This window comes from Acomys minous, assembly GCF_964271855.1.
Source record: "Acomys minous genome assembly, chromosome: 10".
Lineage (NCBI taxonomy): Eukaryota > Metazoa > Chordata > Mammalia > Rodentia > Muridae > Acomys > Acomys minous.
The window spans coordinates 62,230,473-62,250,889 of NC_140491.1; the positions used below are offsets into that span (position 1 = coordinate 62,230,473).

General features: G+C 52.6%; 1 protein-coding gene and 1 long non-coding RNA gene across 4 annotated transcripts; one reads left to right on the forward strand and one right to left on the reverse strand.

Moving 5' to 3' along the window:
- Positions 1–7,062: 7,062 nt before the first annotated feature.
- On the forward strand, positions 7,063–10,117 carry LOC311606729. Its single transcript, XR_014782418.1, has 4 exons — positions 7,063–7,282; positions 7,735–7,787; positions 9,098–9,153; positions 9,562–10,117. It is a non-coding gene; the product is annotated as an uncharacterized lncRNA (long non-coding RNA).
- Positions 10,118–10,532: 415 nt separating this feature from the next.
- Positions 10,533–18,957, reverse strand: DIPK1B (divergent protein kinase domain 1B). Of its 3 annotated transcripts, none has more exons than XM_084798099.1 (5): positions 18,341–18,800; positions 14,385–14,522; positions 12,125–12,232; positions 11,856–12,032; positions 10,533–11,517 (listed from the first exon to the last, which is right to left on the reverse strand). In XM_084798099.1, exons 1-5 carry the CDS (start codon positions 18,401–18,403, stop codon positions 10,705–10,707), a joined length of 1,299 nt encoding a protein of 432 aa, XP_084654225.1. In that variant the 5' UTR covers positions 18,404–18,800; the 3' UTR covers positions 10,533–10,704. The 3 variants fall into 3 exon arrangements, with proteins under 3 accessions (XP_084654225.1, XP_084654226.1, XP_084654227.1); XM_084798100.1 differs by having other exon boundaries at positions 14,385–14,519; positions 18,341–18,796; XM_084798101.1 differs by lacking the exon at positions 11,856–12,032 and having other exon boundaries at positions 18,341–18,957.
- Between the last annotated feature and the right edge of the window lie 1,460 nt (positions 18,958–20,417).

Sequence of the window (20,417 nt, forward strand, 5' to 3'; positions counted from 1 at the left end):
GACAGAAACATCACAAGATTGAAGAGACCATTGGAAGAGAACGGAGCTGCTCTGCAGGACCCAGTCTGAGTCTGAACATGGGCGGGACCTCCCAGAAGCTGCCAGGCTTCCATCCAGCATACACCCTGTGACTAAGGTAAGAAGAATTCCTTTGTCCTTTTAACTGATGTTTTTGTCTCATCGGTTGGTAAATCTGTAGGATACACTTTATGTTGTAAGACCTCAGGGGCTAGGTCCTACTTCCCGGAGCCTAAGGAGACACGAGAGTCCCGTCCAATGTAAAGGGCAAGGGATGCTTTATTGATCCATCTCGATGGGGTCTACCAAGCTCTATTGAGCTGGAGACCCTGAATAAGCAAAGCCTGGGTCCTTTATACTCTTATAGAAGTAGAACTTAGTACAAACATGATTGGTTAGTTGACCTTTAAAATTATTGGTTACTAGTTATTTTATCCTTGAAGGGACAAGAGCTCGGCTTGGGACATCACATGCTGTCAGGTGCTTGGGACAGGTATGAGGGTGTGGTTTTAGAACAGCCCTGAGGCCATCTTGGAAGGTACCGAGTGGCCAGGGTTAAAAAACAACTTTTCTATCTTTTCAATGTTACCTATACACTCAGCCACTAAAGAGTTATTTGGAGAAAAAAATAAGCATGTCCGAGCATTTTTTTGCTTCATCCTTTTTAAAGATTTATTTGTATTTGTTGGGCGGGAGGGGGGTTGTGTGCTTCCTCTCGCTCATGCCACATGTATGTGAGCATCCATGAAGGTCACACAGGGCATCATAGCAGCACGTGCATCCTGGGAACTAAACCCAAATCCCCTGAAGAGCTGCAAGTTCTCTTAACTGCTGATCCCTGGAACCATGGTGGTTAATCTTGATTGTCAGGTTAGTGAGCTTTAGAATCAACATGGCAGCAAAATTTGAGAGAGTTGCCTAGGTTATGCTAACTGAAGCTGGAAGCCAGATGCTGAGTGTAGGAAGCACCACCCCACAGCCTGGGGTCCAAGATGGGGGGGGGGGGGTAGGGGAGAGACAAAGCAGGTTGAGCACCATCTCTCTCTGCTTCCGGACTAGAGCCAGAGTGGTCAGCTGCCTCCTAGTCCTACTGTCATGCCTCTTCACTGTGGTTGGACTGCATCTCCTTGAACTGTAAGCCGAATCGAATTTTCCTTCTTTAAATTGCTTTAGGCAGGTACTGTGACAATTCATCTCAGTTTGCAAGTCGATACGATCTAAAATCATCCCAGAGATGAGCCTCTCGATGGATGTGCCTAAGGGTTTATCTTGATTAGGTTAATTGAGGTGGACAGACCCACTCACTGTGAGCGGCACTATTCCCTAGGCTGGAATCCTGGACTGTAGAAGGAAAGAGTGAACCCAGCACCAGAATTCATCACTCTGCTCCTTGACTGTGGAGCTAACCATGTGACCATGCCATGTGGCCTGCCGCTGTGAGTTCCCTGTCACACTGAACTGCTCAACTGCTGTAACCTCAGACTGGAAACCCAACACTCTCTCCCTTAAGTTGCTGTTGTTGTCCTGGTATTTTAATCCCAGCAACAGGGAAGGACGCCAAGACAGTAACTAAGACAAAAATGACTGATAACAGGAAGTGAGGCCAAGAATGAGGTTTTAGAGGGGAGCAAAGGTTGTATCAGGAACTGAGTTTCTGTCCTACAGAATGACAGAGCCAGGATTTGAACTTAGATCCTGTGAGACCCATAGGGCCCACTGAACGAGGCTGCATCCAGATGCTTCCAGAGGGATGCTGAGCTCCGCAGTTCTGTGATCCTTTGTCCCTGGTGCACAAACAGACAGGGAGAGAGCAAGGTCAGGCCCAGGCCCTCTCACTCCTAGCCTAGCCTAGGCAGGGAGATCTTCTAGTCTGAGAGTGCAGGACGCTGGCCACAAAAAGATCTCAGTCGGGGACAAGGAGTCCTGAGGACAAGCTCTGGTCCTGGTCCTGCTCAGCTCTGAGCCTTAGCATAATCTTCTGCTAAATAACAAATATGCAAAGCCAGCCTGGTGGGACGAGTGAATTCCTGAGAATTCGCACAAGGGCTGTGGGGTCCTTGCTTATATTTAGCACGGGTTGCTCGATTCATGGTGGCCAGGAAACAGAGAGCAAGAGGGGGTTCTACAGTCAAGATAACTCTTTCAAAAGCAGGCCCTCTTAGTGACCCAGTTCCTCCAGTGAAGCCCCCCCCCCAAAGCTGGATAACTCCCAATGGTCTCTTCAAATTTTGAACTGTGGTGCCCACAGTGTTTTGATTAAAACATTGATCAGGTCAGGGCATTCATGATCTGATCCTCTGAGGAAAGAAACACCCTCACAAACATACCCAGAGAAGTACTGTACTGACCTCCTCCCCTCCCCGCCCCCCAACCAAACTGACAGTCAAGAGTCACCACCATTGAGGGCTGGAGAGACGGCTCCACAGTTAAAATCACTGGTTGCTCTTGCAGATGACCTGGATTCGGTTCCCAGCATCCACAGAGCTGTCGTGACCGTCTGTGATTCCTGTTCCAGGGGATCTGATGGCCTCTTCTGACCTCCATACAGAATATGACATGCATACATACATGCAGGCAAAACACCCATGCACATAAAATAAAAATAAATAAATCTTCGAAAAGATCAACCACTGCATGCTTTAAGAACATATTCTTTTGAAATAAGTTCCTTTCAACCCCCATCTACGTAAATCTATCTATTTAGTAGACAGATGATATTTACCCACCATGTACCTTTGTCTACATTTTGTTGGTTCTGTGCCAAACATCTTATAACAGGAAAGAATTCTGTAACTTTTTGTTTTGTTTTGTTTTTTGTTATTCAAGACAGGGTTTCTCTGTGTAATCTTGGCTGTCCTGGACTCGCTTTATAGACCAGGCTGGTCTCGAACTCACAGAGCTCCTCCTGCCTCTGCCTCCCGAGTGCTGGGATTAAAGGCATGGGCCACCACACCCGGCTAGAATTCTGTAACTTAAAAACTCTTCAGTAAGTAGCCAGCCTAAGCCAGCTGGCCACAGTGAAGTCTTCCCACACACTTAAAGTGAAAGATCCCCAAAGGGAGACCCTCACTCAAGCCTCGGGATGGCGCGCACCCAAAGACACACAAACGACCATCTTGCTGTAAATACATGAGGCAGTTTATTGGCGGAGCTCCGGGTCGACACGTATCTCACGCAGGAGACAGAGGGGTCGACCCAGAAGCCCAGGGGTTAGGGGTTTATATGGGCAAGGGTCGGGGGGAGTGGGAAGTTTTGGCGCGGCCACACACGATTGGTTGTTTCAAACATTTGAACATCAGCAAATTGCATAGGCAGATCTGGGGTAAGCTCAGACTTAATCACATGGGTACAGTCCTTGGTTCCTGTCTTTCTTGGAACCCGAGGGTAGATGTTTTATCTGAGCTGACAACACATCTGGTTAAACTCAAACCTGGAACATTGTGTGCGGGCCTCAAAGAGGATTAAGCAAGCACCATAAAATTGGATGAGGGGTCTTGGCTCATTACTCACTTGATCATGTCCGGTACCTGCTTCTCTCAGGAATTTGTCCTTGTGTATCCTCCCTATCTTTTATGGCCAGCCAGTCCCTGGAACACTCAGTAGGCCTTTGTCTCTTATCTCCGCATTCTTTGTGACTTATCATCTGGGACCTTGGGCTAGAATACCTGTCGACCTGCACTTATGAGTTAGAGAGCTCTGCTGTTCTGGTTGCTTTAATGCTAATTAAAAATTTTCCCTTGCAAAAGCAGGAGCATTGATGATCTGTGAGGCATATCAAGGAACAGAGAAGGGACCAGTTCCTCAAACTCTGTCAGGGAGGCTCCTCTGGCTGTCACCTGCCACTGACCCTTAACTGGAGCTGGCTCTGTGCAGACAGCTCTGGGTCCCGAGAGTTCCAGAACTGTATCTAGCTTGGGAACTGGAATTAGAAGTTGCTTCTGGAGCTACTGGTAGCTCTGAGTCCCTGCGCTGGGTCTCTGGGACCATGAGCAGGTTTGAGAGCTACGGTTGCTGCCGGATGGTGTCGCCGCTCTGAAAGGACTCCGTGATGAGGATGGCTTTGGAGGCAGAGGTGGCGATCCCGACCCTTCTCCTTCTGTCCTTAGAGACCGTGCTGTAGTTGGGGTGAGCATCTGAGCCAGCACAGCTCCACGGCTGCAGCTGGCTGTGGAGTTAACAGCAAGCCTCGTGCCTGGCCAAGGCTACTGCCTGTATCTGCGGTCAGTGTCGGAGCTGCTTCTGGGCTGGCTACACCTCTGTCGATGGTGCTCCAGCAGTTGGTGTTGGACCCTGGCCCACAATGTTGGACCCTGGGGGTCCAATTCGGGAAGGGGGCCGCCGCAAGAGACTACTCAAGTCACACCAGCTGAGAGGTGTAAGTATAGGTAAAATTTATTACTGACACATCAAAGGTTCCAATTGTTTTTTGTTGTTGTTGTTGTTTTGTTTTGTTTTATTTTATTTTGTTTTTTGGTTTTTTGAGACAGGGTTTCTCTGTATAGCCTTGGCTGTCCTGGACTCGCTTTTTAGACCAGGCTGGCCTCGAACTCACAGTGATCCGCCTGCCTCTGCCTCCCAAGTGCTGGGATTAAAGGCGTGCTCCACCACGCCCGGCTAGGTCCCAATTGTTGGTGTGTCAGGGTCCCTCAGCACCCGGGAGACGAAGGACCCCGAGTAGCTGTTACAGGCTAGTTTTAAAGGCAAAAACCTCAAAGCAGGTAGGGTTGCTTATCACTGGAATCCATATGGATATTAGGACATCTGGCCTGAGGGAACCTCTTGTGAGGACATCTGATATCTGCAAATTTGCATGTAACTATTCTGGGAATTAGGGTGGAACTCTTGAGGTTAGCAGTTCCGAGAACTGGGAGAGGTTCTCAGGCCACTGGGCAAGCAAAGTTGGATAAGCAAACAAGCATTTTATATTTTATAATTTTATAGTTTCTCATTGGTTCTACTGTTTCTGTCATCTGGAGATGGATCCAGACGTGTTCGCAGCTCTGGACCAACGCAGGAACCTCTTCTGGCATGGGTCTAGCCCAGGCACAAACACTAAAGCCAGTGATAAAGTGGGCACCAGAATGTTCTTGGATTAAGAAACCACACCTCAGCCAGGCGAGGTGGCGCACGACTTCAATCCCATCACTCGGGAGGCAGAGGCAGGTGGATCACTGTGAGTTCGAGGCCATTCTGGTCTACAAAGCAAGTCTAGGACAGGCAAAGCTCCACAGAGAAACTCTGCCTCGAAGAAGAAGAAGAAGAAGAAGAAGAAGAAGAAGAAGAAGAAGAAGAAGAAGAAGAAGAAGAAGAAGAAGAAGAAGAAGAAGAAGGAGAAGGAGAATGCCTTTAAGGCCAGCACTTGGGAGGGGCAGAGGCAGATGGATCTCTGTGAGTTCGAAGCCAGCCTGGTCCACAGAGTGAGTCCAGGACAGCCAGTTACGCAGAGAAAGCCTGTCTCAAAAAGCCAAAAATAAAAGAGTTCACACTGATGGACCTGGTCAATGCTCAGCAGCTCAAGAGAGCTTCCTTCTGACCTCTGCTCCCCAGACATACCTCCAAGGCCCCCTCCTAGGCCCACAATTGTAACCATGTGACTAGGGAGCATTTCTTTTCTTTTTTTTATTAATTTATTCAGAATACAACTCAATTGTTATCCCATCACTTGTATCCTCACATTCCTCCCTCCCTCCCGCTTTCACTCTGTTCCCCTCCCCTGGGTCTAAGACCAAGGGGGACCTCCTCCTCCACCATATGGTCATAGGCTATCAAGTCTCATTCCGGTAGCCTGCTTATTCTTTCTTTGAGTGCCACCAGGCCTCCCCACCAAGGGGAGGTGGTCAAATATGGAGCACCAGAGTTCATGTCAGTCAGTTGGGGGCATTACTTGCTCCTGAAGATGGGTCCCACAGTCACACCTACTGTAAAGATGCAAGGCTTTGGGCTGTGCATGATAGTTCACACCTCTAACCAGGCACACGGATAAGAAGTTCAAATCGTCTTCAACTCCATAGCAAGTTTGAAGGTAGCCCATGTGAAACACTACATCAAAAACCAGGAAGGAGGGGAGCTGGAAAGATGGCTCAGAGGTTAAGAGCACTGGCTGTTCTTCCAAAGGTCCTGAGTTCAATTCCCAGCAACCACATGGTGGCTCACAACCATCTATAGTGAGATCTAGTGTCCTCTTCTGGTGCACAGGCACACATGTAGGCAGGAGGCTGTATAAATAATAAATAAATAAGTAAATAAAATGTTTTCTTAAAAAAGGGAGGGAGGGGGGCAAGGGAAGGAGGCAAGAATTTAATCCCATCAGTAAGTGTGGCTGGCCTGGGCCCCTAGCAGAAGAGTGATCACTGATAGGTCCCCAGGCCCACAATCCATCCCCCATCACCGGGAAGACCTCATCAGTTTCAGGACTTATTAGATGTGCGATGTGTACTTGTGCTGAACACAATATAGATGCCAGCAAATGGTCTGGGTGTATTATGTGTCTTTGAGTACTGCTGTCCTGAAGCAGACGACAGCCAACCTTCAAGAAGCTGCCATGCACCTCAGGGCCACACACAGCTCCCCCTGCCCCGCCCCCCCCCGCCCCCCGCGCCAGGTTAGGCTAGTTAGAAGCATCTGGTCTCCTCCATAATCTCCTAGACGCTCCATCCGGACCCATCACAAAAGTTTCGTTGTAAAAGAAGAAGCAAACGGTCACCTCCTTGGTCCCTGAATACTGGCCAGTTTGCATGGAAGCTTTGGTGTATAACCAAGTACCTGGAGAGCAAGGCTGCCCCACCAAAAGCAGGGAGCTTCATGAAAAGACGCAGGACTCCGTAGGTCGTTTGAAAAGTCCTGTAAGCTTGGCAACACGCTAAATGCGTCTCTGAGATCCACCTGGCTAGGCAAGCTCTAGGATCAGGCTGTACTCAGAGGAGCCTCTGAGGAACCGGGCTACGAGGACCTCTGGCGAGGAGCAGAGGGTCCACGAGAGGGCGCTGCAGCTGGAGGTCAGAGGAAGTCCCTCGCGGGCTGCCGTAGGCACTACTATAAAAGGCGTGGCGCGGCTCAGCTCGGCCTCTCGGCGGCCATGGCGGCGTGCAATGTACCATTGTCATCGCCTCTGCTGTTGACCTTGGGCGCCGCGGATGATCCTACGTAGCTCTCTGCTTGCTAACGAGAAGACTACATCTTGTGCTGGCGGTCGTAAAAAAAGATGCCGGGTGCTTTCCCAGTGAGGGCTTAGTCACCCTAATAAGTGCAGCAGACTCGCCATGTGGTAAGGGGGAAGGGCGGGCTCGTGATGTGCCCCGGCAGGATCTAGAAGGAGAAGCTAGGCTCCGGTCTGGGCTAGTACGACGCAGGAAGCCTCCTAGGCATCGCTTTGTAATCTTCGCTGGGTGGGGCTCCAGACCGGTCTCCCCCTTCCTAGAGCTAAGGAACACCGGGGAACGTGCCTGAGTACATTTTGCCTTATGCTGATGTAGGAGGAGATCTTTCTTGAAGAGAGCTACTCAGAACCATTCTGAATAGCCAACTTGAGATAACCCGGACCCGAGACAGTATCCCGACTGTTAAGTGCAGTGCATGTTTCCTGTTTCATTTATAGAAAGCCTTAGCAAAAACAAACCGCTCTGGGGCCATTGGGATAAACTACAGGCCCGGTGCAATTCCCCCAGTGTGATCTTGCCAAGGGGGTGTGCCAAATGGTTGGGTTTTTTTCTTCTCCAGGTAGTTTGTCCACCCAGAAATTAGGCACCCTTGGGGACATGTTGGAGTCTTGGGTAAGTTGACGGGAAGTTTTATTAATATTGAGATTAACAGCCGTGGTGTTGGGCACTGGGTTGGTTCATCAGCATCCTGCCCCTAGAGGCGTTGCAGGTGTGGCTGCGGTGCCACATGTGCGTCAGTAGGGGCAGAGAGGAGAGAGGCTATGTCTACGCTCAGTGTTCTGCCCTGTGAACGGCTGAATGATTAGTAGCCTGACACTCTGAAGGTAGAACTTCCCTCCTGGGTGCTGACTGGCTTAGGTCTGTCATCTCCAAAGGGTCCTGGGAAGCAGAGCATTGTGGCACTTGCTTCTGTTGTCCTGGCTACTCACCAGCCTGGATGGATGTAGGGTCTCTGTTGCAATGGTGAAATGCCATGACCACAAAAAAAGTAGGCGGAAAGGAGGCAGGTGTTCTTTGTGTATGACTGCATGCACACCAGAAGAGGCCATCACGCCTATTCTAGACGGTGGTGAGCCACCATGTGGTTGCTGGGGATTGAACTCAGGACCTCTCCCAGCGCTCTTAACCTCTGAGCTATCACTCCGGCCCCAACCAAGAGGTTGTTTTTCGGGGTGGGGGTTTAGACACTTTCTGTAATGTGAGGAGATGGCTTTTCAAACGAGGCATCTCCAGCAGCTGGTTGCTGCCTGATGCCAGAGGCGGGCTGCGTACTCTGTGGCCCTCATTTGCCAGGGATTTAAACTAGCAGGGCAGGAGGACAGCGTGCGTGCAGGCCTGAGTCTCCATGCCTGGCACCACAAATAATGGGTGGTGGGTCCATGCGGTGCCGGCCAAGGGGAATAACCTCAGAATATGGGGGTATGGTGACTGTAAAGGCTGCCTTCTGGCATGAGGTTACGCTTTGCACTAGTTTAATTACCTATGGTTGAGGTCAACTGAGGCGAGATGTTGGGTTGTCTCACCCTGGGCATAAACCAGCCATTTGCCCAATCTCTCCATGGTGCACTTTCTGCCTGTCAGCATACTAGTCAGAAAAACAGCACAGTGCTATAGTTATTAGCCTGTGTTTGAAGCTGGGTGTGGAGGCGCACGCCTTTAATCCCAGCACTCGGGAGGCAGGTGGATCGCTGTGAGTTCGAGGCCAGCCTGGTCTACAAAGCGAGTCCAGGACAGCCAAGGCTACACAGAGAAACCCTGTCTCGAAAAGAACCAAAAGAAAAAATAGCCTATGTTTGGTGCAGTGAGGCTAGCAGTTTGGGGGTACAGTAAAACACAGGGGTGAAGCACTGAATGTAAAGGGGCTGCTGCTTCAGGCCTCCCGGGGTTAGGAGGATCTCCACTGATTGTCTTCTTTGATGCAGGAAAGTTGGTGACTGAGCCCTGCTTGCTCCGAATGTCCAGCAATGGTCCAGCTGAGGTAAGAGGTGGGCTGGAGCATGCTCGGTGGGATATGAGTGGCTGCCCTGAAGATGCTGTCCTAGGTCTGTCAGCACCACACGCACAGCTCCTCAGCTGCGCCTGTGACATCAGGGCAAAGAGCAAGTGGCTATTTCTACGCTCAGTGTTCAGAAGCCAGTGAGCACTAAGAATGGTTTATAGCCTGACATTTTGCAGGGCCGTGCTGAGGTGGCATGGGGTTTGGCTTTGTTGTTGGCCAGACTCCAGTGTCAGACCTTGAGAGCTCACCAAAAGGTTGTTGCGGTCGGCATTTTAGCAGCATAGAGCTTTGGAGTTGGAGGAATGTAGAAACTGGGTTTTCTAGGAGGCATTCAGAGGGAGGGGCCAGGAAAATACGAGAAACTTATCCATCCTTTTCATATTACAGATCCAGAAGCCATGAAGAGTAAGGCTACATGGCTGATCAGGACAGGAGCAGATGTTTTAGGCCATGGGCCTCACGTGTGGCTTCTGACCTCACCAGGGACCTACAGAACCACCCATACAGGCTTTGAGCAACTCTGCATTCTCAGCCTGGTAGCCCACATAAACTATGAACCGCATTTGGGGTTAGCTGTATTGGCAAGACTGGTGAACTGAGGTCTGTGGTAGTGACACTAAGGGGCAGAGGACCCTCTGAGGCCCAATATTTCCATCTACCCACTGCACATGGCCTGAAAGGAGATAATTATGGGCAGAGTGGTGGTGGTGGCGGCCAGCGTGGATTACAATTCCACAATTGTTAACAGAGAAACCCTATCTTGAGAAAGACAATTGGGACTGGATGTGTTGATGTTGTGGCACAAATAAACTTGTCAGTTCTTGAGACCAGAATCTTTCTTTGCTTGTCAATGGCTCTCTCTCTCATTTTGGCCAAGATAAGATTTCTTAGGCCTATTGAGTTTTCTCCCCTGGAAAAGAAAACATCCCAGAGTGAATGATAAGAGCTGCAGTTTAGCCCAGGACAGCAAAGGCTACACAGAGAAGCCCTGTCTCAAAACAAAAAAGATTGGAAGTTTACTGTCTGGGCTGGAACTGTGGCCGACAGGAGCTAAGCTTGCTGTATACTGTAAGCAACCATTTTCCCTGTGCCATGGAAAGAGACTGCTCTGCCCACTGGTGCAGCTGAACTGCAGGTGCTCTAGTTGGCTAAAGGTGTGAGGAGCCCAGACTGAGTGCATTTGCGTGCTGGCAGCAGAGATGCACAAGAGTCCACAAACTGAATCCCAAGGACCAAAGTTACCGTTCAGGCCCACAATGCCCTGCATGCCCTCTGTTACTGCCCAGGTCAGAGCTCTAGAGTAGAGCCTTCCTGGCAGCTCCTTGACAACTCTAGCAAAGGATCCACATGCCTAGGTGTCACATAAAAGCCATTTATTTACATGTTCAGAGGAATAACCCAGGTGGGCCAGCCGCTCATAGGGGGTCCTGCCTCTGCTGGGTTGTTGAGAAGTAGGGGGTGTTACTTGCAGAGGGATAACTTCCCAAATGGGTGCTCCACCCACAGCACTATTGGCTAGAGCCTGCAGCCTTAGGAGTACTTAGTGTTGGAGATCTCCCTCCAGAGCAAGGTCTTGAGGTGGCTAAGCACCAGTGAGTGGTGGGCCTCCACCTGGCTAGCCAGTCCACTCAGCGTAGTGCATGTGCGCAGCTGTTTGCCCAGCTCCTCATGGAGGTCTGCAGGTGCACCAGGCAGCAGGTAGTCTCTTAGCAGCTCACACACCTTGGCCAGGTTAGGCTGGATGAGGTCACCCTTGCACTGCCTCATGAGCCTATCGCATGGGGCCCTGCAATCTCTCCCATAAACACAGTCAGAGCTCTGCTCACAGTGGCGGCCCTGAAGGAAGCGACGCACAGTGGCCTCCGGGGCTACCTGCCGCAGGTCAGCCATCTTGAAGTCGTAGGTGGCTGTGTACCCCACATTGGCCAGTGTGGTCTCACACATGTAGAAGGTACCATAGGAACCATGGAAGAGCTCCTCTACAAATTCCAGCAGGCCAATGGCAATCTTGGCACGCCAGGGCCACGCAGGTCCAAACCACTGCTGGAGAGCCCTATGCAGCACAGATGGCACCAGCGGGCGCAAGGCAGGCAGTAGCGCTGCCCCATGCCAGGAGCCGTGAGGGATGCCCTCGGTAAGGTAGAGGTCCCCGCAGTAGCCCAGAAGACGGGAAGCGTGCTCCTTCTCCTGAAGTGACAGCAGGAGCAGGAACTCATTGTGCTGTAGCAGCGCCCACACAGACTTGGCCTCTGCCAGGGACACCCTGCTGTCCTTGTTGAAGTCCGCCATGAGAAGGATCTGGTCAACCAGCGCTGGCAGGGAAGGCAGGTCTCCTAGGTTCACCTGGCATTTAGGATGAAAAGGCAGTCAGAGACGCACGTCCCTGCTGCATACCTCAACTGGCAGAGCACTGGGTCTAGCCTGATCTCTAGACCTTAGAATGTCAGCAAGGCCTGTACCACACACACTCAGTCTCTTCTCCCAGGTATGCACACAGGCCAGTGATGAGAGAAGAGGCCACAGCACCGGCTGGAGCCTTTGAGAACTAATCACTCGGCCCTTGAGCCCTTTCTCCATCTCCCTCCAGTCCCTTACTTTTGCCACATCCTACCCAGGTCTTTGTAGACACCCCCAGCCGTGGACTACCGAAGGTCTGAGCACAACTAGTAGAGCGCACTGACCTTGAGGAAGCTGAGGGTCATCTCCCTAAACTCCTTGATGGAGGTCCCCCGGGTGGGCTTCTCAAACAGCACCAGCTCCCGCCTCGGGGCTGTATCTGGCCAGGCCTTGGAGTTCAGGGTCTCCTCGATGCCGCATTTGATGGTCACCTCTTTGTCCTGCCAGAGCCCACTGTACACCTAGACAAGGCCACAGATGTATTCCCTACGGACACCCGGCTTACCGTCGGCAGCAGCCCACGCCAGCCCGCCCGCCATGCCCAGCTGCATACCTGCTGGCCTGGGGCTGAGGAAAGGCAGGTCCTCCACTCCACCTTCTGCAGCTCACACAGGTCCTGACACACAGAGCCCGAGATGATGCCCTTGCGGTACTGGTCACACTGAGGAGACAGGCACTAGGGTATGGCCTAGGGCATGGGACTTGGTGGTCAGAGCCCTACCCACTTCCTGTGGATCACAGCCTCTCAGCCACACTCCTTCAGGAACCCCCAAGAAAGAAGGAGACGCAAAGGCAGGGAGAAGGCACCAGCAGCATGGACAGGAGGCCCGACAGCCGTGGCCTGGAGCACATACAGGCTGCTGGGTAGGCCTGTCTCCAGCAATGTTTCTATCCCCTAGTCTCACTGGCTTGACTCACAGAAGGATACCACCAGCCTACTGCCAGACACCGTAACTAGAGTACGCACTGGTGCCCAGGACCACAGGCAGGTCTCCCCGCAACAGGCTTCCTGCTGCTGTCCCACCTGAGCCCTCAGCAGCAGAGCTGTGGTCAGATACACAGCCTGCACCAGGGTCAGATGAAAGCCACAAGTTCCATGAGAAGGGCCCTGGTCATGGGGGATAGCTAAGCCTCAGGCATTACCCGGCCTCTGGTCACCTGGGCACCCAGGCCTTGTCTCCCTTACGGTGAGGCTGTCCAAGCTCTGGAACCCAGCATGGCTGGGAACTCTCAAGGTGGCCCAGACACTCCTTTGAGCACTCCCCATCCAGCGCCTCTCCATCCACTGTGATCTCTGTCCTGGTCTAGCCTGGCCTGCAGCCTAAGGCGGGAGCAGCCCAATGGTAGGGCCTGGCCTCAATGTCTACATCAGGGTCCATCTGGACTCACAGCCGTCAACCCATAAGAGGTACATACTGTGGAGGGTCCCATCTATGAAGGAGACCCAGTGTTCCTTCAGTTGATGGTCAGTGTCAGGCTTATTTGTCACCATCCCTAAAGAAATGGCATCCTGGGGCCCCCATGCTGGGCCTTACTTCCTGCCAGGCTTACCCCAGGCCGCCTCATTAGCTGAAGGCTCCAGGAGAGCCTCTCAGCACAGATTAAATCTGCACTACCCAGCCCCTCCTCTGAGGGTAAAGAGCCTGCTGGCTCTCACTTGGGTAAATTCCTGGATATACATCGCTGGTTACCATGGAGCCTAGCGCTGGTCAGAGCCAGGCCGGCAGGAAAGAGGAGGGGTTAAAGGAGGTCTCCAACACCCCAAGAAGCTGAGCCAATCAGAAGCACTGACTCAGCCATGTGACCCACAAAGACAGAGTATACTGTGGCCATGTGAAACAGGCTCATCTGATAGAGAAGGAAACAGAAAAGGCAAGCCTGTCATCCCACTATCCTATGGGCAAGCCCTTCCACCACAGGACTCTGTGCTGATACCCCATCAACACCAGGCACAGGACCTTGGGGGATGGGAGGCCTTGCAGGAGCCAGAGGCTGTGCTGGCCCTGCTCAGCGTTCTACTGTGGCAGAATTCAAGAAGAAAGTGCCACAGAAAGCAAGATAGGTGCCAGCAAGATGGCCACCAAGTCTCTCGTGGCCTCAGTTCCAAGCCTGGAATCCAAGGTAGAAGGAGAGATCCAACTCCCAAAAACAGTCCTCTGATGTCCACACACACAGGCCACGGTCAATGTGTATGCACATACATGTACACACATAATAAATAAATAAATAAAAATTTAAGGAAAATTTCTAAAAAAAAAAAAAAAAAGAAAGAAAAGAAAAGGAAACTGAGGTGGGCAGCATGTCTAGCCGTCCTCAGGACTGCTGTGTTCCCAGATCTCCAAGCCTCAGTGGTGGGGATCCACTGAGCAGCTTCCACCATGCTGAGAGGCTGGCTAGTACCTGAGACTGTACAACCAGGGGTGGAGAAGGATCTCCTCTGGGAAAGAGGCAATGTCCCCTGTCGAGGGACGACACGTTTCTGTCACCAGCCAAGAGTCTCATAGACACATTCACACAGGCTCTGACACGCAAGCGTGCGCTCTCACACGTCCACTCACAGGGACATCCTCACAACAGCGGCAATAGCTCCCTGGAGAGGAAAGTCGTAACAGACTCCAGCCCACAGCCTGCTTTCAGAGGCCATGGCAGCCCTCACGTTTCAACATTTAAGCTACCCCAATACATGCAGTTTTCCCACTTCCTCCCCTTGACCTCCTGGACGACCCCTGCCCCCCCCCCCACGCCCAGCACACCTCCCACCAAATCTCTAAGGACGGCACATGGAGCAGGTCCCTAGGCCCAGGCCAACTTACAATCACCACCTGGCAGACATGCCCGCGGCAAAGCTCCGAATAGGACGAGTAGTGCACGTAGACCATCCAGCTGCCCACGAAGATACCCAGCCAGACCAGCAAGACATACTTGACCCTGAGGCCTGGAAGCCGCCCCTGCTGGAGGAGAGACCAGATGAGGAGGTGCCCACCTGTGGGCCCTGCCCAGAACCAAGTGCAGGCACCCACTGCCTCCAGTGCTGTGGAGCACCTAGCTCAGCACCCCCACCATGTCAGGTACATGCCAGGGTCTGCAGCCAGGGACTCTTCATCAGGGACAGGTAGACATTTCAAAATAGGGGGAAGACGAGGCTGAAGGAAGATACTTTTTACAGCCTGCCGCCTTGAAATGCTCTCATTTCCTAACATGCCTACCTTCACACACGGCCAGCTGAGCAGCCGAGCCGCTGAGCCGTCAGCTGGGGCCAGTTCAGCCAGCCCAGTGATGTGGCCCTCTTGTTTCCCACTAGTCCCCTTGAGTCAGGACCACTGGGGAAAGTGGTATGGACAGCAAGGGCCTAACAGACCAACTCTGTGACATCATGTGTCACAGCTGCAGTATCGACAACAGCAAGGGTTAAAAAGAACTCAGCTTCAGCAGGAAGGAAGTCTGGCACCTGCCGCAACCTGAGAGACCCCAGTGTCCTCAGAGGCATTGAGGCAAACAGGTGAGTGGCAGGGGTAGGGGCAGGGTAGGCTGTGGGAACACAGGCTCAGCGTGGGAAGGTGAGCTTTCTGTGGATGGACCATGCCAGCAGCTCCACAGCAGTGTCAATGCACAATGCATCCAATGTACACGGAAAGATGGACAGGACAGAATAGTTCATACTGTGTATCTGGCCACACTTTTATGTGTGTGCCATGTGGTAGTGGCACACAGCCTTAATCTCAGCTCTCAGGAGGCAGTGGCAATCAGATCCGAGTTCAAGGCCTGGTCTTCAGAGTGAGTTCCAGTACAGCCAGCACTACACAGGGAAACCCTGTCTTAAAAAACAAAAAAACAGGCTGGCGTGGTGGTGCGCGCCTTTAATCCCAGCACTCGGGAGGCAGAGGCAGGTGGATCGCTGTGAGTTCTAGGCCAGCCTGGTCTACAAAGCGAGTCCAGGACAGCCAAGGCTATGCAGAGAAACCCTGTCTTGAAAAACCAAACAAACAAACAAAACAAAACAAAAAACAGGGGCTGGAGAGATGGCTCAGAGGTTAAGAGCACTGGCTGCTCTTCCATAGGTCCTGAGTTCAAATCCCAGCAACCACATGGTGGCTCACCACCATCTTTAATGAGATCTGGTGCCCTTTTCTGGTATGCATGCATGCATGCAAGCAGAACATTGTATACATAACAAACAAACCTTTAAAAACAAAACAAACAAAACAAAAACAAAAAAAACCAGCCAAGTGGTAGTGGTGCATGCCTTTAATCTCAGCACAAGAGAGGCAGAGGCAGGTGGATCACTGCCTACGTTTGAGGCCAGCCTGGTCTACAGAACATGGCTAAACAGAAAAATCCTATCTTGAAAAACCAGAACAAAGCCAGGCGTGGTGGTGCACGCCTTTAATCCCAGCACTTGGGAGGCAAAGGCAGGTGGATCACTGTGAGTTCAAGGCCAGCCTAGTCTACAAAAGGGAGTGCAGGACAGCCAAGGCTACACAGAGAAACCCTGTTTTGGGGAAGAAAAAAAAAAAAAACAAGTCAAAACACCAAAAAAAGCTGTGTGTGAGCGACACATTTCTGTAGTCTTACCCCTTGGGTTCTTGTTCCCAGCACTCACTCACAACCATGTGTCACCCTAGTCCCAGGAGATCTACTGTCTCCTGACCTCCTCTTGCACCAGGTACACACATACTGTACATATAGATATGCAGGCAAAACACTCACACACAAAACTCTAAAACTGTTTTAAGACAGAAGCCAGGTGTTAGGGGGTAGGACGGTTGGGGGGCTGGAGGGGGCGGGAGGGGAAGCAGGCAGTCCCAGCTTCACAGTTCAAAACTTCTGTGGAGGCTCCAGGTCACCCTGTCATCCTCATCCTCTGCCCTGAATTTCCCAGCGACAGGTGGGAGCACTGGAGGGTAGGAAGAGGTCTGGGTTTGGTGCTGAGGACAGTGGCTCCCGCTAAGTGCTCCAAGCAGTGTCCGAGGCTGACAGCCAACGACAGCTGAATGCTACCTCCCTCCCCACTACCTACCCTGGAAAATGGCAGTCCCCGGAGGGAAGGCTTCCAGAGTGCCTGCGCCACATAGGACTAGATGTCCCAAGGGGTCAGCCACACAGACCGGCTCAGCAGGGAGGGTGGGAAAGCCAGACTTGTGAGGCAGGAACCCCAGAGGGCGGCCTCTGCCTCACACACTTCCTGTAGCCTCCAGTCAGTCAGCTGCCAGAGAGTCTGAGATGGAATCAGGCAGCATCCCGCTTTTGGATCCCGGAGTCATGCGGAACTCAACTCTAAACTCTGCCCTAGTTCCCTGCGGGCTGGAATAGAAAGGAACCTCCTCCACGAGAACAGTGTCCAACCCTTCTTAAGAATCTTCTAGGAGATGCTCCCTCTTTTGGGGCCCAGCTCTGCAGACTTATCCTCCCGGGGCCCACTTGGCCCTGGCACTCAGCTGTTTCTTTCAGACGTTTCCAAAATGACAACAGGAAGGCTGAGAAACTGCAGGGGACACTGTTGCTGTGAGGCGAGATCAAAGGACTTCCAGCCCACACCCAGAAGCCAAAGGGGCCAAGGCCAGAAACTGCAGTTGACCCAGACTGGACCAAGCTATTTAGAACTAGAAGCCTCCTAGACACCTGCCAGTCAAGGCCCACGTGAGGCAGCGCCCCTGCCCCCAGGACACCTTGGCACAGGTGGCTCCCCCCCAAACCACCTTGGCTAAGCTCTGAAGGTCTGCTTAGGCTTTGTCTGACCCAGCTCCCCCCCACCCCCACCCCCACCCCCACCCCTACCCCCATCCCGGGCCTGATATTGCAGATCCTCACCGCAGAGCTCGTCTCACCACACTGGCTACTCAAAGCTCACACAGATTTCTGCCGGTTCAGTGGGGAACCGGCTGGCTAGCCCTGGGCCCATATTTCCCAGAGCTGAACAATCCAGCTCCAAGGAAGCCGCTTGGGAGGTAGGAAGGATCACTAGAGAGATAGGAACCGCATAGTGACCAGGAAACCTAGACCATGTGCCAGGTGCCCTGGTGTTTCCCCGGTGTGGAAACTGAGGCTCAGGACAGGTGGGGCTCAGCCAGTGGCTTTCCCTGAGCCAGCCCCCCACTGGGAACTAGCCAAAACCCCAATCCTGCCACTCGTTGGCCCAGCCACTGCTGAGTCAGGGCCTATCCTTCAGAGCGAGGGGTATGAATACATCCCATCTCCTGGCACTAGGAGGACCCCCCAAAAAAAGCCTCAGCTCACACCCAAACCAGGGCTGAGCATGGACCAAAGCACGAGCTACGGGGCCCCCCAGAAGAGGAGGGCAGACAAGAGCATCTGGGCCTGGGAGGTGACTGCATCCAATAGGCGTCAGTCCTCCTCCTTTAAATAAACCATCTAAACAGGCCAGGCCCTGACAGCATCCTCCAGCATCCTCAGGACCGCCCTGCAGAGAGGCCGGGAAGTCCTGGGCAGGCCTGGCGAGGGCTGGCTCCTTCCTGTAGGCTCTGAGGACCCTAGCAACCGGAGTCTGGAGTCCAGAGGCCTGACCCCCATCACCTCAAAGCAGGAGTGGAGGTACCTCTTCTGCTCGCCCTCATTGGCCCAAGGTCACCACAGTCCCAGGTTTCAGCTGGCTCATGGGACAGTCAGGGACAGGGTAATGCCCCAAGTTTGTTACCTCCTTTTTTTAAAATAGCCAAGGGAAGGGAGGGTGCGCCCTTCCGTGCACCCGCGAAGACTAGCCCCTAGCTCCTGCCCCTTCCCGTGGGGCTGTACCTGGCCGGCCACCGCTTACCTGCAGGCCCTTGGAGAAGGGGCAGAGGAGCACCAGGTGCACCAGGCGCCGCAGCCGCCGCATGATGGGCGCCGGCCGGGGCTGCGGAACCCCGCGGGCAGGCTCGGCCTCAGCCCCGGCCCGGCCAGGCCCGCAGCTGCCGCCGCTCGCTCTCCATGCGGGCCGCGCGCCCTCGGCCCGCTTTAAAGGCGAGGCGCGTGCCTTTCTGACGGCCGACCGGGACGCACGCGCGGGAAGCCGGGCGGGAGGGGGCGCACGCGCGCGCGGAGACAATTGGGAGGGACGTGCACGCGCGTGAGGGGAGAGGGGCGCGCGGCTCCAAATCCAATCTAGCAGTCCTACTGGGGACCGCACCCCTGAGGGCTCCCCGATCGGCTCCGGCGACCCGAACTGCTCAAGGAACACAGTGGTGTGACTGGCGCTGAGGACCTGTAGGGTGGTCCTCGCATGCGCTTGCGCATTTCTTCCACCTTTTCAAGGGTAAAAGACGGTGGATCTGCCCCAAGCCCTCCCGGGTTTGCGATCAGTCGTGCAGCCACCATCGCGGTCTGGCACCGAGTGTCGTCAGCCTCGCCTGCACAGGAACGTGGGGAAGGACCCACAGCCCCCGCGGTCAGCAACTGCTCCTGAGAGACGGTCACTTCTGATTTCTGTCCACGGACAGACACGCGCCTGTCATGTGACTCCCATTTGGAGTGGTTAAGAAGGCAGCAGCTGACCACCTTGGAAATGGGCTAGTTGAAATGAACAGTGGGCAGAACGCACCATCCACCAGCCCTGAATTCTTACCCACATCTTTGGTGTGGGTTCGCGTTCCTGGGGAATATTGAGGCTGACCGCCTTCCCCTGTGCTCCAATGCTGCCCATATACATGCTTTGTAAAATGCTGTTAAAAGACAGCTTTAGTAAAAGGTGAAAGATGTATAGCATCTGAAGATTTAAGGCCGGACATGGTGGCGCAGGCCTGTAATGCCAGCACTAGGGAGGCAGAGGCGGGTGGATCGCTGTGAGTTTGAGGCCAGCCTGGTCTACAAAGGGAGTCCTGGAAGCTAAGGCTACACAAAAAAACCCTGTAGGGGGGGGGGTGGACAGCTTTAGTTTAAGGATGCTAATTATTTCACAATTACTGGACCAGGCCAACCCTCTTTTAATAAAGTGGAGCAAGTGTTCCCATGAGCCCTGCTGAAGAGGTTGGATTTATAAGCCAGAAAAGCTGAAGAGAACCAGAGCCAAGAGCAGGTCACAAAACAGTAGGAAAAGAACATCAAGTCTGTATCCCAGAACCCAAGAAACAGGCAGAAGTTCAAGACCAGCCTGACCTAAGTTTCAAGTTCCAGGCTAGCCAGAACTACAAAGGTGGATCCTGCCTCAAGAAAGGAAGGAAGGAAGGAAGGGAAACAAACAGGAACGATTTCATTATCACATTGATTATACACAACTTGTTTAGGAGGTTTGACTATTACATCTCTATTCTTGATTTCTCAGGTCAGATGAACAGTGCAGTTTAAGTTTGGTGAAAGGAAGGCTGGAGAAATGGCTCAGCAGCGAAAAGCACTTATTGTAAAGTCCTAAGGATTGAAGTTCCAACCCCAGAATCCATGTAGCAAGTCGGACAACCTGCACACCCCTGTAACCCAGGTTACAGGATGAGGAGAGCCGATCTAAGATGGCCTCTGGGACTTGCTGGCTTCCAGCCCAGCTGAAAAACACAGCCTGAGGCTCAGCAGGAGGCCCTGCCTCAAAGGAAAAGATGGAAAGTGATAGGAGAAAGCACCCTTGCCAGGCTGGTGACACACACCTATAATCGTTGTGAGTTCAAGGCCAGCCTGGTCTACAAATCGAGTCCAGGGCAGCCAGGGGTACACAGAGAAACCCTGTCTTGAAAAAGAAGAAGAAGAAGAAGAAGAAGAAGAAGAAGAAGAAGAAGAAGAAGAAGAAGAAGAAGAAAACACCCAACACTCACTTCTGCCCTCCATGTGCACACAAAGATGCATTTTACACACACACATAATTAAATAAATCTTTTTTATTTTAATTTTTGGTTTTTCTTTTTTCTTCTTTTTTTCTTTATTAATTT

What these genes read in the sequence shown, in the direction of transcription:
- DIPK1B (XM_084798099.1), bottom strand. Translation starts at nt 18,403, where the DNA reads ATGCGGCGGCTGCGGCGCCTGGTGCACCTGGTGCTCCTCTGCCCCTTC. An exon ending in ATGTCTGCCAGGTGGTGATT is followed by an intron (nt 12,233 to 14,384) that starts GTAAGTTGGCCT and finishes CTGTCTCCTCAG; the next exon opens with TGTGACCAGTACCGCAAGGG. An exon ending in TGACCCTCAGCTTCCTCAAG is followed by an intron (nt 11,518 to 11,855) that starts GTCAGTGCGCTC and finishes CCTAAATGCCAG; the next exon opens with GTGAACCTAGGAGACCTGCC.